The following is a 16602-nucleotide window of genomic DNA, read 5'->3' on the forward strand; positions in this document are numbered from 1 at the left end:
AATGTAGTTCACCAGATATTCTCTTGTTCTTATTGCTACTCCCTCAGTTGATTATATTAAATCATCATAAAACAACAACCATATTGCAGATCAGTTTTTGAAGCAGAAGAGAAACAACTCATCGGTTTTGCTCCTCTTTCAAAAATGTTTTCAAACTCAATAAAATAATAATAGTATGATCAATTTGTTGTTATGATCAATTGTTTGTTATTATGTTAATTTTTTAATTTATTTAAAGTTTTATATATATATTAATGTCTAATTTGAGTGTGTAATTTTCTTGAATCTTCAACCTTTTGTGATGCAATGAATTGCTTACGTTTGTATCTGCTCATTGGATCGACAGTTCCTCTCTCGAGTTCGCTGTGATCGTTGTCGACCATCGATTCTTCGTTGAACGATGCGTCGTCTTCGAGATCACGTATAGAGTTGCAAAGGAGATCGGCGGTTTCTTGCTCACGATCGATTGGCTTCTCGAGGTCGTAGAGGAACTTGCCTACGAGACCAAAGTTGTATGGATCCGATTGACGGTTCGGAATGTTCGATGCCATCAAATCTCTGAGAGTCTCACGCTTCTCCTTCAGTGTGTTGGGTGTAACCAGCTTCTTACCGGTGACACGTGCCAATTCGTCGGGATTGATAAAGTCGGGCAACTTCTTCTGAATTACATTGAAAATGTTTCGCCACGAACGACGACCATAAGTTCTAAAGTCGACACCGTGCAATCCCAATGACTCTAAAATAATATCTTGCTTCTCACCGGACAACGACATATCTGTCATTCCAGTCTTGAAGAATCTAATCTTTGTACTTCTAAACTTTAAATCCAAACCACTCGGTAATGTTCTATCCTGTTATCATTCAAAAACAACAAATAGTTAGTTATCAGGAAAACAACAACAACAACAACAGCAACAGCAACAACAATTCTATTCTCTTACTAAATATCTATTAATTGTAATTGCGTTTCTCTCGGCATCTCTTGATGCACGTTGGAGTGCGACACCGGCTGTCTCACCCTTACCATATCCAAGTCCACCGGTTCCAGCACCATTTCCAATGAATACCAGAGTAGAGAATGAATTGATACGTCCACCTTTGGTTACTTTAACGTGACGACCTACATCGACGATAAAGTGTTCGTTCATTTCGTTCTCCTCTTCGTCCATGTTTGGCTCCATCGATTCACCGTCACCAAGCTCCATCTCACCGTTCTCATCGACCTGTTCGTCGTCGTCGATGATGTCGTCCTCGACATCGACAGTCTTGTTGTGTTGTGCATCCAACATCTGTTTGGTAGTACGAATTCTACCGACATCCTTTGGTGAGAATGGCGATTTGAATGGCTTACGATGTGGATCACGCACGTAGTGACCACTGTAAGCGTTTGGTTGATATTGCTCGTCCAGTGCATTCGATACGTGGATTGTCTGTCTGATATCGTCTGCTTCCTCTGCGGACATTGGTTTCTTGCTGCTCTTTGAGTATGACATCAAACCATTGCTATTTCCTGTTGTTGCTGCCAACTGTACCAATCGCACACAGTTGCTATTTACACTTCTTGTCAACATCATCATCACTATTCTCTTTGCGATCGCTATAATCAGTGACAATATTGTCTAAAATCACTGAACTATATTATATAAAAATACAAAGAAAAATAACAATAATAATATCAAAAAAAAAATGATCAAAAAACTATGAAAAAATAATATGATCAAATTAAGTCGACAAAATTTTTATTTTTTTGAATTTTTTTATTTTTTTGAAATCAACCCTTTTTTTTTTGGAACTGATTGTGTTTATCCAAAATTTTTACAATCAATTTGAAGTTCGTTATCACCAACATCATTTTTATCATAATTATTTATATGTTTTTATCTTTATAACTAGATTTAGTTATAATTATGTTGGATAAACAAAATAAAAGTGATGTTAAATTATAAAGAATAGTTTAGTAATTATTAATATTATTATTTAAAGTGGTGAACGTGCGAACATGATGAATTATTGCAAACGAAAAGAAAATCATGATTCGACAAATAGATATATACTTGAAAATATCACTTAAAAAAAAAAGAGTAGAAAGTTAACCCTAAGAGTCAAATTCATATAAAATCATTATTTGATTAATTATCTACAAAATGCTATGCATTTGTCGGCGGTTAAAAAAATAGTAAGTTTTTGTTTATTGTTTTGTATTTTGTTTCTCTATAAACAAAGAATATTGCATTAGAAAATACTTTTCAATTTTCACATCGTTTGCACTTTGCCTGTGGGTACGTGTCTCTATCATGAATCACAGGTTAGTAAACAAATTGGAAATTTCCAGTGCGGTGTGGATTTTGTAGAGAAAAAGAGCAGTAATCTAAAGATGCAAACGAAAAACGAATTTTTGAATGTGTATTCATAGTTGTCAATCACATGTGACATCATTCTGTCTATCTTTTTCACTGTGATCACTTTTCAAACAAAAAAAACGAATGTTTGCATTTGCCAAATTTTGTAGCTACAAAATTTGAAAAAATCTGATATTGCAAAATATCTTTAAAGATTTTTTATCTCTAAAATTGGTACGAAACAGAAAATTTCACTCCATTTTCTGTTTTGCTCTTTAATTACTGGGACTTATTTAAATAAGATTGATTTCAATTGAAATCACTACAAATTCTGAATAAAAAAAACAATCAAGATTTTGTTCGATTAGATTATTCTTTCTGATATTTTTTTCGCTGCGAATTCCCAAAACTTCATATCACTGCTCCCCTCCCTTCACACACCCACTTTAATCTGAAATACATATCATTTTTAGATATCTTCCAAAGGGTTCTACAAATCTTTACTGTCAAGGATTGTTATCCATTATAAATAGAAAAAATGTTATTGTTTGTTCATTATAAAAAATAACAAAAGATAAATAAATAAATATAAATAATAAAAACAATGAATAAATCAATAATTGTTGTATTTTGTTTGGTATTGTTATCAATCAATGCCGTAGTTTCTAGAGATATAGTATATGATTCAACCATAACTGGTTGTTTACTTGACCTTAATGTTGATTCATGTAAGAGAACCAATCCAAACTTTGTGTATGTTTTTTAATTAATGAAATAAATAACAAGATTAAAATTATATTTATTAATATTTGTTTATTAGTGTTTGTCCATCGATTGCTGAATGTATAGGAAAATTCCAAACCATGCCAACTTCTGAAGCATATATTGTTGAAATTCCAGCCGGAAACTATGGACCACAATACTGTGCTGGTGATTTCCAAGATTTCAATATTACTGGTGAGATTATATTCACCTCTGCTACACCAGATGAATATGCCAGTTTCAATTGTGGAAATGTAAATACATTCATTTATAATAATATTATAACTTTAAATTCTCATATATCTTTATAAAATTATAGAATCCATTCATTTCAATCCAGATTGATTACTCATTGACTGGATCTTTCAAATTTGTCTTTGACAATTTAAATTTGACTGGTTACAATGATTTCTTTGGTGGTTGTATCAGTATCAGATCTTCACAAACACTGCAGGACGCCTCTGTTTATTTGTACAATGTAACAACAGGTCCAGCTGGATGTCGTTCTTTGGCAGATGGTGGATTGCTCTACACTACATTCCCAACTGTTTTCATTGAGAACTCGACTATCTCCAACTGTGTCGCAGGTTCCGGTGGTGTCGTCTCTGCAGACAATGCCAATCTCTACATCTACAGCTCCAACTTTACAAACAACAACGCCACTGGATATTTCGGTGGTGTCGCATCTGCTTTGCAAGTGACAACACTCAACTCCAACTACTATTCGAATGGCGCTATCTCTGGTGGTGCGCTCTACGGCATTAACACCGCCTACATTCAGAACTGCTCATTCACCAAGAACACTGCTGAACTCTCTGGTATGGGTGGTGCTGTCTACGCATCGCAAACCACCGTTGTATTTAGATCAAATTTCACCTCGAACAGTGCTGGTTTAGCAGGTGCACTCTACACTCAGAAGCTGAGTGTATTCTATTCGAATTTCTTTGGAAATCAAGCATTTGGTTCGCTTTCATCGGGTGATGCCGGTGCGGTCTACGCTACCGACGACGTCTTCATTGAAAGTTGTCACTTTGACAGTAACTTTGCCAATAGCAACGGTGGTGCTCTCAATGTTTTGACTAGCAGTTTGAGTGTACACAACTCATCCTTCACCTTCAATACTTGCGGACAATCCGGTGGTGCTGTCTACATCAGCAATCGTGCTGCCGCTTCAAACTTGAAGCTTGTCGATAATGTTTTCTTGTATAACCATGCTGATTTACAAGGAGGTGCAATTGTAAGTTAAACAACAACAACAATAATATTACAGGTAACAAATTGTATTTCGTCTTTATTAATATTATATTTTATTATTTTTATATTATTTTTTTAGGCAAGCATTCCATCATATTCAAGCTCAATCAACTTTGATTTGACATATTCAAAGTTTACTGGTAATGCTGCTCAATTGGCTGGTGGTTTCTACTTCCCATACCCACCAAACACTATTGTTGGTGGTGTTTTCTTCCAATCCAAGAGTACCCAGTAAGTTTTATTTAAATTATACAGAAAATTTTAATAACTAATCTTTTTTTTATTAATTACAAATTACAGACCAGGATCGATGACATTTGCAGTAAACTCAATAAAATACATCAATGTTGCAAATATTACAAATGATCTACCATATTACAATATCCCTACTTTTGATGAAGTAGGTTTCTCATATGTAAGTTAACAATATTAATAATTTAAAAGAATCAAGTTAATATTTATTAATTAAATTTTTTCTAATAATAATAATAGTGGAAAGGATATAATATCAATGGTAAATGTGTAAATGGTATTGCAAATATCGATGAAAATGGAAATTTGATAAAGTGTGTTTGCTTCCCATCATTCACTGGTCCAAGTTGCGAAAACTAAGACTACAATTGTTCAATAATAATAATATCATATAATATTTAAAATTTATTTAATAAATAAAATAAATCACAAAAAAAAACAATAATAATTAAAAATATATAAATACTTTAATTTTGTTCTCTTACTGTTTTTTAATGATCATTTTAATGCTACAACATATACATTCCAAGCCGGTGTTTGGGGTATTGATTGAACCTCAACATATTTATCTGGTTCTGAACTTTGATTGGTTGGTTGTTTTTGTTGAGAAATATTGATGTGGTGTTTCATTTGCTTCAATCTCTTCTTTTCCAAATATTTTCTTTTATTGTCGTCCACTTCCTCGTCATCGTCGCCGTCGTCATCAGTTGATTCGTTATTCTCTTTAGTATCGTTGTTTTGTTTTGATAACGGATGCGAATCATTGTTGCAGTCTTTTACAAATGCACTTCTCTCATTTCTCCACCAAACTCTAACCTCTGTGAATCCTGCTTCTAAAAGCATGTCTCTCCACTCTGGAATAGTCCAGAGTCTAAAGTCGTAGGTGAATGCTCTTGGCAGACTGGATTCATCTGGGAATTCAAAGGAAATACTACATTTAATACTGTTTTTCATGGCATCGAAACTATCGTGTCTCCAAATATATCGGAACTTTGAAAACTCTCTGAATTGCACGGTATTCATAGTTGACTCATATCCTCCAAACAAATCACACATCAATAGTCCATCATCAACGAGAGTGTCGTAGGCAATCTTAAAGTACTGCAATACCTCTTTACGCCTATGAAACAAACAGACACTGTAGTTGAACGATGCTATTAAATCTACTTTTCGGGCGGTGTTGATTTTGACATCCATAACATTGGCTTGTATCAGTTGGACACGATCGGCCGCTGCACCTGCTGCCTCTACGTGGCGGGCACGTCCCCAATCGAGGGTCTCACTATCCAAATCCACACAGATCGATTGTCTCTCTGGATCAGACTTGGCCCATTCAGTTCCGAGAATAGATGTTCCAGAGAAGTCTTCTTTGAATATCAGTGCCTTCCTATGACGCAGCTGATGGAACAATAAACTACAAAAGGCGACATCCGATTTTGGACTCTGAACAGCCTCTTCATATAGTAAATGACGATCCGATAGATTGGCAATATCTATAGCTTGGTCTGGTCTATCACCAACACCACTATTTATAAAGAATTTACTTTTTTCTTGATTATTCGATGACTCATTGCTAGCAATCTTTTGTGGTGATTTGTTGTTATTTTCTTTATTTTTAGTATTAATTTTCTTTTTAGTCATGGTATTATTACTTTATTAATATTATTATTATTTTTTTTTGATGATGGTAATGAGTTTCACTTCACACCTAATCAATAACAGTCATGTGATCACACCACAAACTTCACACACCATGCCCCATCTTTGTTTGTCAATAAAAAAAAATCTGATCATAAATTAAATTTTTAATCTCTGAGAAAAAAACTGTCCAACTATTTTTTAAAAAAATAAAGAAATACAGTGAAAAAAGAGATATAAAAAAAGTAAGTAATTTTTAACTTAAATTTTAAATTATAGCTATTAATAATAAAATATCTTGATAAAATGCTATGTGATATTTTTATTTAGTATTTATTTATTTATTTTTTGATTATTTTATTTTATTTATATTAACATTTTTTATTTTTTATTTTTGTATTTTTGTTCTAAATGCCCATCACAAACAATTGAATTGAAGGTTTCAAGGAAGATTGATGGGTTTAATTATGGAGTTCGTTTTTTTCATTTTTTTTAATTTTTTACTACTTTTTTAAAAAATTGATTTATTTAATTAAAAAAGGTGGTGAGTTCACATCTTCAAACCACATTGCAACAACAACGTATTTATCACTATAAGTAAGTTGACAAATTTATCTCTCTCATTATTTTCTTCACTTTTTAATTAAACTCTATCAATATCAATATTTTTAACATTATTATTTAATTTATTTTTCGCAATATTATTTTTTTTTTTTTTTAAACAAAAATTAATCACCATTGTATGTTGTCTTTATTTTTAAAAAGAAAACAAACAACTAATTTAATCAATAATCTAATCAATCAACCAATCAATTATCAATCATAATCATCCTATAATATTATTTTAAATATTAATTAATAAACATTTATTTTATTTTTAAATAGTTTGATTGAACATCATTATAATTGTATAAAGTAATAAAATGTCAGACACAGAACGTATGTATTATACAATATTAATACTATTTGATTGGTGTTATAAATATTAACATGATATATGATTATCAATTCAACTTTGTTTTTTTTTTTTACATTACATTACATTACAGAAACAACAACTCAAGACGTAGAAAAGGTAGTCGAAGAATTCGGAGAGAGCGTCAAGGAAGACATTGCTAGCTTGGAAAAGAAAGCAGAGGAAGTCATCGATACTGCCACCTCAAAGGTAACTGCTAGCGTCGAGAAGGTATCTGAGAAGGTCCAAGAGATTAAGAAGGACATTAAAGAGGATATCAAAGGATGTTGTCCATACTCTGCCTCTGGTGAATATTCAATTTGTCACCAAGCCGGTAAGATTTGCAGCGCATTAAAGAAGTTCCCATGTAACGATTGTTGTATGTATCAATCAATCAATCAATCAACTATCTATCTATCTATCATTTCATTTAATATTCTAACACATTCACTCTCTAAACAAACAATTACAATCACAAACAAACAAAATAAACAGGCAATAAAGTATTACTCTGGGATGACCTCATCCAAACAGGACTCTTGTTTGGTATCATCAATTTAGTATTCTTTTTGACATGCTGTGGAAAATACAGTGTACTCTCTCTCGTTGGTTATGCCTCAATGGTTGCCACCATCTCCACCATGCTCTTTAATATTACCTCGCATGTCTTGAACAAATATGTAAACACCATCTCCATTGACAACCCAATCACGTATGTATTTAATCAACAGTTAGCTTAATCAACAATAACACAACAACCTATTAACAAACTATTAACAATAATAATTATAATATTAAAGCGAAAAGTTAAAGACTCTTAGCTTCCATGTAGATGATGCTGTCATCGAAAAATATGTTAGAGCAACTGGTGAACTCATCAATGCCATCCTCAGCGTCGCAAAGGATGTCTTGAGCTGCAAGAGCTTGTACCTTACTGGTCAATTTGCTTTGTTCTTCTACGTTGTTGCCAAGATTGGTAAATGTCTCTCTGGTAATGCCATTCTTTACATTGGTATGTAGAATTATTATGATCAATAACAATGATTTACTTACTTACTTACTTACTAACAACGATTTGTTGTCTCGATTAAAATTTTATTAGTTTTCCTCATTTCATTCATTGTACCAAGATTATACTTGGAGAAGAAGCAATTCATTGATGAGCAAGTCGGAAAGATCAGAGTCATTGCCAATGACCTCATCAACAAGGTTCACGCATACATCCCAATGCAACAATCAGGATCGTCGTCATCATCAAAGAAATCTAATTAAACAATTAGTAGTAGTTATTATTTTTATTGCTTAAACACCCCTCTTCCATTCTACTCATATGACCCATCCAATGATTAATTTCCATTTTTAGGTTTTAAGAAAAAAAAAAAAAAATTATAATAAAATATTAAATGTAAATATCGGATTAAAATGAGTTTCCAAACTTTTTTGCTTTATACTTTTAACCATTTTCTTCATTAATACTCCAACTTAATTAATTAATTTGGTGGATTAAAAAGGAGGTTCGTTTTTTTTTTTTTTTTCTCATTACACAAACCGTTTTTACTTTTTTTTTTTTTTTTTTTTCATAAAATAATATTTGCTTTTTTCGTTGTTTTTCTATTAATTAATTGGTTGGTCGTTGTAACAACTGGAATGTTACACACTCGAATTTATATTAATTTGGAAATACCTGACAACAAAAAAGTAGCTTTTAAAAAATAAATCAATTCAAAGACTTTTGAAAGTCTTGATTTAGATTTCAAGATCTGATTAGAGTTTTGATACAATAGTATGTCTAGCCAGTCGTATGTATCAACAGAACTGTTGTAGATTTTTGTTTTTCTAATAAGAACACGGCATTAAATTAAAATAAATTTAAAAAAATATAAAATAAATTTTATAAAAAACAATGTTGTCACCATATGGGTACAATGCCTAACCAAAAGACCTTGATTTTGATTAGAGTAAAATAGTTCTTAGTTGTACTATCATCGTCGTTTAGTTTTTTTCGTCATCAAACTACGAAATTATCATTGAAAAAACCCTCACTAAAGAAATAATAAATCTTTATTACAAGCTTTTGTTATTTATTTATAAAGCTTTTTTTTTTATTTTTTTTTATTTTTTCAAAATTATTTTTTATTTTTTGTTTTTTTTTTGTGTGAAATTGAAAAACAAACACCCACTCTCACACACATCAAAACACAACAATTTCTTTTTATTTATAAAAATTTTTAGTTCAGACCATAAAAAGAGAAGATTTTCTTTTTGTTTGTTGTTCTTTGCTTTATTTATTTATTTTTATTTATTTCTTTTTTTTTTTTTCAAAGACAGTCACATCATCATCATAATCATCATCATTTAGAATATATTATATTTAGATATAATTAATTTACTTTTATTAAAAATAATAATAATAATATCTAATTTAATTTAGATATATATTTTTATTTATTTTGTACAATTTTATTTATTCTTAATGATATCTCTTATTTATTATTCACTTATAATCTATTCTTTCTTCTAAATCGATTTTTTTTTTCTTTTCTTTTTTTTCACTTTCTTTTTTTTTTTTTATATTTTTTCCCTCTATATTTATATATTACATTAGTTTTTCTTTATCTTTTTTTTTTTCTCTACGATTATAATTGTTTTTTACCTACGAATAGTTTTACTTCAATTAAACAATAGCACCAACTTCACACTTTGTTAGCAAAAAAAAAAAAAACTATTATACAATAACGATTTTAATAATACAATTATATTTATATATTTCTATAGTTATCAAATCGTTTGTATTTGAATCGACATCATTGTTATCCTCTTTTTCTATTTAAACTATTTTTTCCTTTGATATCAAATAACTATCTACAATCAACCAACAAATAACTATAGCATTACTATCTTTCACCAAAAAAAAGTTAAGAAAAAAAAACAAGTCAAAATTTTTAATTTTTTATATTTTTTTTTTTCAATTACTGATCACTGACCTAATATCAATCAGTCAACATCACAAAATCAGCCATAATAGTGTATATTATTTATCACAAACCACAACAATACAACAGAAGTAGTAATATAATCAAAACCGAATTTTAGTTTTATATTAAAAAAAAAAAACAATTAGAAAAAAAGTCCTTATAATTATAGATTAGAAAGATATTGTTATTATTATTTATTTATATTACAATCAAAAAACATACAAAAATTTGTTAATAAATCCTCGAGTTTTTATACATTTTGTTTGGTTCTCTGTCTTTGGTGTTTTTCAATCACATCCTTGACAGAAGTTAACCATTCATCTGAAATATATCAAAAACGTCGTTTACAACAACTTCCACAACAACTTCTACCTCCACCACCACCACAACAACCAACGCCAATAACAATAACACTGGTTCTCCTATTAACAACAATAGTAACAACAACAACAACAATAACAACAATAATAGCAACAACAAGAATACAGTAACACCAACATCAACAGGTAGAAAGTTATCAATGACAAACAGTTATGGATTGACAGCAGCAGAAGCCAAACAAAAGTCACGTGACATCGACAGAACGATCAAACAAGAGTCACGTGACTCTGTGCTGAAGCTATTGCTACTGGGTGCATCAGACTCTGGCAAGTCGACACTCTTCAAGCAGATGAAGATCATTCAGGAGAATGGTGGATTCACTCGTGAGGAGCTCGCAGAGAATCGTGTGCTCATCTATGAAAACATTGTAAGTCAGATGAACCTGCTTCTCGAGGCGATGTACAACGATCGTGGATCGACCTACGACGGCAGCACTGACGACCTCATGTACTTTGAAGATCCCATGAATTTCGAACGTGCAGTACGTGTCAAACACGCGCATGACCTGCTTCAAACCGGTCAGACACTCACCGCATGGCCAATAATCATCACCGACATCAAGATGCTCTGGCAATCCAACGAAATTCAACATCAATACAACATCAGAGAGAATGGAATAACCAACAGTTATCAATTAAATGATTCTGCACCATAGTAAGTTTATTAACAATTTCTTGAAGCCAATAGCATCATAACAACCATTTACTTACTTATCTATTCTATTCAATTTAGTTTCCTTAATAATTTAGATGCCTATTCAACCGAAACATTCATACCAACCGAACAAGATATATTGAGAATAAGAACTAAAACTACGAGTGTAACAGAAGCAGATTATGTTTTTAGAGGTTTAAGATTCAAGTATGTATTTTATTTGATTTGATAATACAAACCTTTTTATTAATATGTAAATTGTTATTTGTCGATACAATAGGATGGTTGATGTAGGTGGACAGAAAAGTTATCGTAGAAAATGGATACATTGTTTCGACAATGTCTCCGCTGTATTATTTGTAGCATCATTGAATTCGTATGACCAGGTGTTGGAAGAGGACGGACAGACCAATCGTCTCGAAGATTCGCTGTCACTGTTTGGCGAGATTTCCAACTCTCAGTGGTTCGCCAAGAGTGCCATGGTCCTGTTCCTCAACAAGACCGACCTCTTCAAGGAGAAAGTAAAGCGTGTACCACTCTCAAAGTACAGTCCTGGCTACACCGGTCCCAACTCTGCCAAGCCTGCCGCAACCTATCTCTCTGGACTCTTCTCCAGTCAGATCAAAAACAAAAAACCACTCTATCTCCATCTCACCTGTGCCATCGATACCACAAATACCAAGTTTGTTTTTCAATCCGTTATCGATGACCTCTTGAAGAAATCATTGGAGCTGTTTTAAAACATCATCACACATCTTTATTATTTTATATATTATATATTGTTATGTTATTAATAATGTTATTTTTCTCCCTCTCTTTTTATTTTCCTTTTTTTTTTTTCCCTTTATACAAATCCGACCTTATTTTATAACTTATTATATATTTATGTTTCAACAATAACTACAAATCGTTTTTTTTTTCCTTTATCATTATGATATTTATTATATCATAGAGGCATTGTCATTCATTACAACAACAGCAACTTCACCTGTTTATAAATACTTATCAAAAATCGATCAAATTCATCAACTTATAATTAATTTTTTCCTTTTATATTACCAAAGCAAACAATTTAAAATAGAATAGCTATTTTGTTTTTACAAAAATAAAGAGTTGTTTATTTAAATTCTTAACAATAATATTGGTTTTAAAATTATTTTTATTATACATGGATAGAATTGGGTGGTCAATAATAATGATTTCAGTAAATCTTTTTAAGAAATTTGAGAATTAGAGTTGTTATTAAAATAATGTACATTTTAAAGGGAAATTTTTCATCTTATATGACATCAATGAATTCATTGGAAATCTCTCTATCTAGATAGAAAAGTTGATGTATTAATGAAGTTTGCAACTACTCAGCTACAAGTTTCAGCAGTACATGTGAAAACAGGAAATCAGATCTCAGCGGAGTTTGACTTTGTCATTGATGAAGCTGAATCTATTAGAAGAAAGAAGTATAAAGATATAGTTGAGCATGAAATCAAAACATACCAATTAAATAATATCAATTAAATAATTTAACATTTAAAAAAATTTGTTTATTTCTAAAAATTTTTTTGTAGGTATTTTTTTTTATTTTTTAGCTTTTGTATCAACAAGTTGATATGAAGGCATTATAACCGAGGTAATTCTACTCCACAATGAATCCGGAATCTCTTTTTCATTGTATTTAATGAATTGTTGCATTTCATCGGTGTCATCAACTCGGTAACCAGGTTCGTATCTAAATTTTGTCTGTTCTTCGTTGTTGATAAGAGTGTTCCGATTGTCCTCATCATCCATAAGGTTTACATAGTTTTTCAGATGAGAAGCAGTATTGGTCGGTATATTGTCAAGATAGGTTGAGCTATTATTGGGAATTAATTGAATTTTTGTAGATATATTTAATTTATTGACACAATATTCACAGAGCATTGTATTACTAATATTAAAACTAATATCAAAACATCTACAACTATCCATTTTAATATCTATTTATAAAATGTTTCTTTTTATATAATAAAGAATTTTATAATAATTTTTTTTTAGTTGATTGTTAATTATAGTAATAATAAATTAATTAAAATAAATACAAAGTGTCACATCGTTCTATTAAAAAATAAATCAAATATAAATGGATTGATCAGAGTAATAATTTCAATGGTGTAGTTAATACAACAGTAGACAATTCTATCATATAAAATTTAGTATATATTTTTTGAAATAAATGAAAAAAAATGGTGGTTGATCATACATATAATAATATATTGAGTGTGAAAAAAAATAAATAAAAATTATATTTAAACAACAGTAGTTATGACTGTTTGTTAGTGATCATCTTTTTAATTTATCTCCTTAAAACTATTGATATCTCTCATCTTTTGATAAACTTTCGAAATGAATAGAATAGTCTTTACTACAAAGAGATATTATTCATTAAGTTGAAATAATTATAAAAAAATTTTGATTCTTATAAATTATTAATTTTTAAAATTTTTTTTAATTAAATAAAAAAAATAATCATCCTACAGATATTAATACTAAATTTTTATAAGATAAGGAAGAAGAAGGTTAATTATATAATAATTGGATTTTAGAACTACAGATATCAACTTTAATTAAAAAGATGTTACATAAAAAGTGGTCCATTGATAAAATGTTATTTTTATTATAGAGTGAACAAGAGAGAAGATCAGATAGATAATTGATATATTTTTTATTTGTTTTGTTTTTTTTTTTTAACATGTGCAATTTGAAAAAAGGGTCAAAGAATGGATGACAAAAACACACTATTGTGTTAAAATTTAAGTGTATATATAAAATGTGATCATCACAGTTAATTTAGCAGTGAAAATAGATTATATTAATTTTCATATGAGCAATGATAACAAATCTACAAGGTAAGGGGGAGTAGCTAACAAACTATCATTGTATTATTGCTGAATGTGATGATAATAATAATGAGTTATAGTTGTGTTTTTGGTCAATCATTGCATATGCATACTGCAAAATGTTCAAAATGCATAGAGAATATCATAATACCATTTATAATAGAATAGGTAACATTTGAATTAAGAATTTTTAATGTAATAAATAGCTGCATATGAAAAAACAAAAAAATAATAAAATTGTATTATTTAATTCTGTTACTTATTATTTATAATATTTATTTATTAACATTAATATAATATTATAGAAATAATCATTTTAATAGGAAATAGTTGAAACTATTCTTTTTTTTTTATTTTATTTATTATTAAAATGATAAGAAGGAGAGTAATTATTTGCATCCTTTTTATGGTGACAATTTTGGCCATAAAGACAAGTGCTACTGATCAGGTAAGATTAAAAAAATATTGTATAAATAAAAAAAATATATTAATATTTTAATTTCAAAAAATTACCATTTTTGTTTTGCTCATCAATCAAATCAATAATCATCATCATTTACTGAAAATGATCAAAATTTATAAATTAACGATATATATTAGGTAACTAGACATGAGGAGCAAGTTGTAGATGCACAGGTGGTTGAACACGAAGAATTGCAAAGAGAAGAACAAAAACAAAAGATTCCATTGTCAGAGAATGATCTGTCAACACTAGAAACAATTAAACAACAATATATTGAGGATGCATGGAAGGTCAAGGTAATGCTCGAGACCATTGAAGCCCTCGATAAGCTCGTTATCGTCGCAGAGAAGAATGGTATTACCGATTTCAGACCAGCCATCGAGAGCCATCTTCGTGAGAAGTTGGCCGCCGGTTTCATTGGTTTCGGTAGTGGTGGTGAATACACATACTACAGTCCGGGTGGTCTGCTCACCAACGCCGTCAATGCTCTTGCTGGAAGTCCATTCAGTGGTGGTCTATTGTACAATCTGCTGAGTGGTATTTTCGGTGATAAACCAGTGCCAACCTCGATCTCACAACTCGGTGTCACTTCGACCAACGGTGGTAACATTCAGCCAAGTACTGCACCAGTAGTCGGTGTCACCCTCGCTCAAGTAGGTACCAGTGTTATGGCAACTGCACCTCCACAGGCCTACATTGCATCTTCCGGTAACGAGCCAATCACCGGTATCAACCCAGGTTACGGTGGTCAAGCTGGTATTATCGGACATGTCAACGGTCCACCTTTACAAGCCACTTTGGCATCGGGTTTGGGTGGTCTTCCAACTGCTTCACCATCGATCTCTTCGACTATTGCCACTGCTGCTGCCGGTGAATTGATTGCAGGTCTTTCCGATGTATTGAAGAATTCCGCTGCATCTATTCTCGGTTTATTGACCGCTGGTAATCCAGGTCCAAACACAGTCGGTTATGGTTCCAAGACCATTGCTTTGTTACCAAATCCAACTGGTTCCGTAGGACAAGGTATTGCCGGTACTGGTACCAGTGGTAGCATTGCTCAAGTTACTTCTGGTCCACCACTTCCAATCGGTGGTATTCCAATTCCAAATCCAAATGCAGGTATTATCGGACAACCAATCGGTGGTTCTGGTATTCCAGGCTTTGGTCCAAACAACAATGTTATCGGTGGTTCCGGACAAGTCGGTGGTTCCGGTCCATACGGAAGTAGAACAGGTGGTAACAATGCATTTGGATTGTTTGGTTCTTCTGTTGGAGGTGGTCCAGGTTTCTCTTTCGGTCGTTCTGGTGTACTTGGTAAGCTTGTCGATGCAAATGAAGTCTCGGACCTTCCACTTGTTGCAGAAGATCTTCCAGCCAAAGACTTAGAAGACATCCTCCGTGTTATCGTTAAGCTTATCAACACTGACAACGATGAACAAGTCAACAAACAAGTCGCTCAAGAACAGCTACTTGGTGGATTGTTTGGAGGTGGTGGTGGATTGTTTGGAGGTGGTAGTGGTGGATATGGAGGTGGCGGTGGATTGCTGGGTGGTGGAGGTTTATTGGGTGGATTGTTCGGTGGAAACGGTGGAGGTTTATTGGGTGGACTATTCGGTGGTGGAGGTGTCACCCCTGGTGTGCCACCACCAGCCCCAGGACCAAACGGTATTCCAACATTGGCCGGATTGCAACAGCCGGTCGGTACAGTTGTTGCCATGCATCCAGAGCTCACTGCAGTTGGCCAACGTGGTGGCGGTATTCCAGGTGTTACATTCGGTAACACCTTTGGACCAGTGGTCTCCGGTCAACAAAACGGAGTCGACATGCTTCCGACTTCTCACACTGTCGGTATTGTATTCCCAACTGGTGTCACATGGGTAAATCCACCACCCAGAAGAGGTAGATCCGATCTTGAAGAGCAACAATTCTCAAATGTCCAAAAAGAGGATACTCAAGATCAACCAACTGTAGTTCATGATTAAATTAATTAATTATTTTAACAATATTTTCAATACCATCTCGTCAAAATTTATAAGTAAAAACATTATAAAAATAA

The 16602-nt window shown here is 31.9% G+C and overlaps 7 protein-coding genes across 7 annotated transcripts; 4 read left to right on the forward strand and 3 right to left on the reverse strand.

Moving 5' to 3' along the window:
- Positions 1 to 251: 251 nt before the first annotated feature.
- Positions 252 to 2296, reverse strand: PPL_02379 (uncharacterized protein; the record flags this gene model as incomplete). The annotated part of the gene is made up of 5 exons (XM_020573368.1): positions 252 to 578; positions 669 to 851; positions 942 to 1519; positions 1557 to 1633; positions 2244 to 2296. 5 exons carry the CDS (start codon positions 2294 to 2296, stop codon positions 252 to 254), a joined length of 1218 nt encoding a protein of 405 aa, XP_020437485.1.
- A 647-nt stretch (positions 2297 to 2943) lies between these two features.
- PPL_02380 (uncharacterized protein) lies at positions 2944 to 4967 on the forward strand (the record flags this gene model as incomplete). The annotated part of the gene is made up of 6 exons (XM_020573369.1): positions 2944 to 3092; positions 3160 to 3355; positions 3421 to 4338; positions 4435 to 4586; positions 4656 to 4770; positions 4848 to 4967. 6 exons carry the CDS (start codon positions 2944 to 2946, stop codon positions 4965 to 4967), a joined length of 1650 nt encoding a protein of 549 aa, XP_020437486.1.
- A 138-nt stretch (positions 4968 to 5105) lies between these two features.
- On the reverse strand, positions 5106 to 6248 carry PPL_02381 (class I SAM-dependent methyltransferase; the record flags this gene model as incomplete). The annotated part of the gene is made up of 1 exon (XM_020573370.1): positions 5106 to 6248. One exon carries the CDS (start codon positions 6246 to 6248, stop codon positions 5106 to 5108), a length of 1143 nt encoding a protein of 380 aa, XP_020437487.1.
- Positions 6249 to 7168: 920 nt separating this feature from the next.
- rtnlc (reticulon family protein) lies at positions 7169 to 8472 on the forward strand (the record flags this gene model as incomplete). The annotated part of the gene is made up of 5 exons (XM_020573371.1): positions 7169 to 7184; positions 7295 to 7579; positions 7696 to 7912; positions 8001 to 8212; positions 8303 to 8472. The coding sequence occupies 5 exons, from the start codon at positions 7169 to 7171 to the stop codon at positions 8470 to 8472; spliced, it is 900 nt and encodes a 299-aa protein (XP_020437488.1).
- Positions 8473 to 8985: 513 nt separating this feature from the next.
- On the forward strand, positions 8986 to 12725 carry gpaL (guanine nucleotide-binding protein subunit alpha; the record flags this gene model as incomplete). The annotated part of the gene is made up of 5 exons (XM_020573372.1): positions 8986 to 8999; positions 10614 to 11210; positions 11289 to 11417; positions 11491 to 11892; positions 12536 to 12725. The coding sequence occupies 5 exons, from the start codon at positions 8986 to 8988 to the stop codon at positions 12723 to 12725; spliced, it is 1332 nt and encodes a 443-aa protein (XP_020437489.1).
- Positions 12726 to 12785: 60 nt separating this feature from the next.
- Positions 12786 to 13175, reverse strand: PPL_02384 (uncharacterized protein; the record flags this gene model as incomplete). Its single annotated transcript, XM_020573373.1, has 1 exon — positions 12786 to 13175. One exon carries the CDS (start codon positions 13173 to 13175, stop codon positions 12786 to 12788), a length of 390 nt encoding a protein of 129 aa, XP_020437490.1.
- A 1278-nt stretch (positions 13176 to 14453) lies between these two features.
- Positions 14454 to 16528, forward strand: PPL_02385 (uncharacterized protein; the record flags this gene model as incomplete). Its single annotated transcript, XM_020573374.1, has 2 exons — positions 14454 to 14531; positions 14684 to 16528. The coding sequence occupies 2 exons, from the start codon at positions 14454 to 14456 to the stop codon at positions 16526 to 16528; spliced, it is 1923 nt and encodes a 640-aa protein (XP_020437491.1).
- Positions 16529 to 16602: the final 74 nt, after the last annotated feature.

The sequence above is a fragment of the Heterostelium album genome (assembly GCF_000004825.1).
Source record: "Heterostelium album PN500 unplaced genomic scaffold PPL_scaffold2, whole genome shotgun sequence".
NCBI lineage: Eukaryota > Evosea > Eumycetozoa > Acytosteliales > Acytosteliaceae > Heterostelium > Heterostelium album.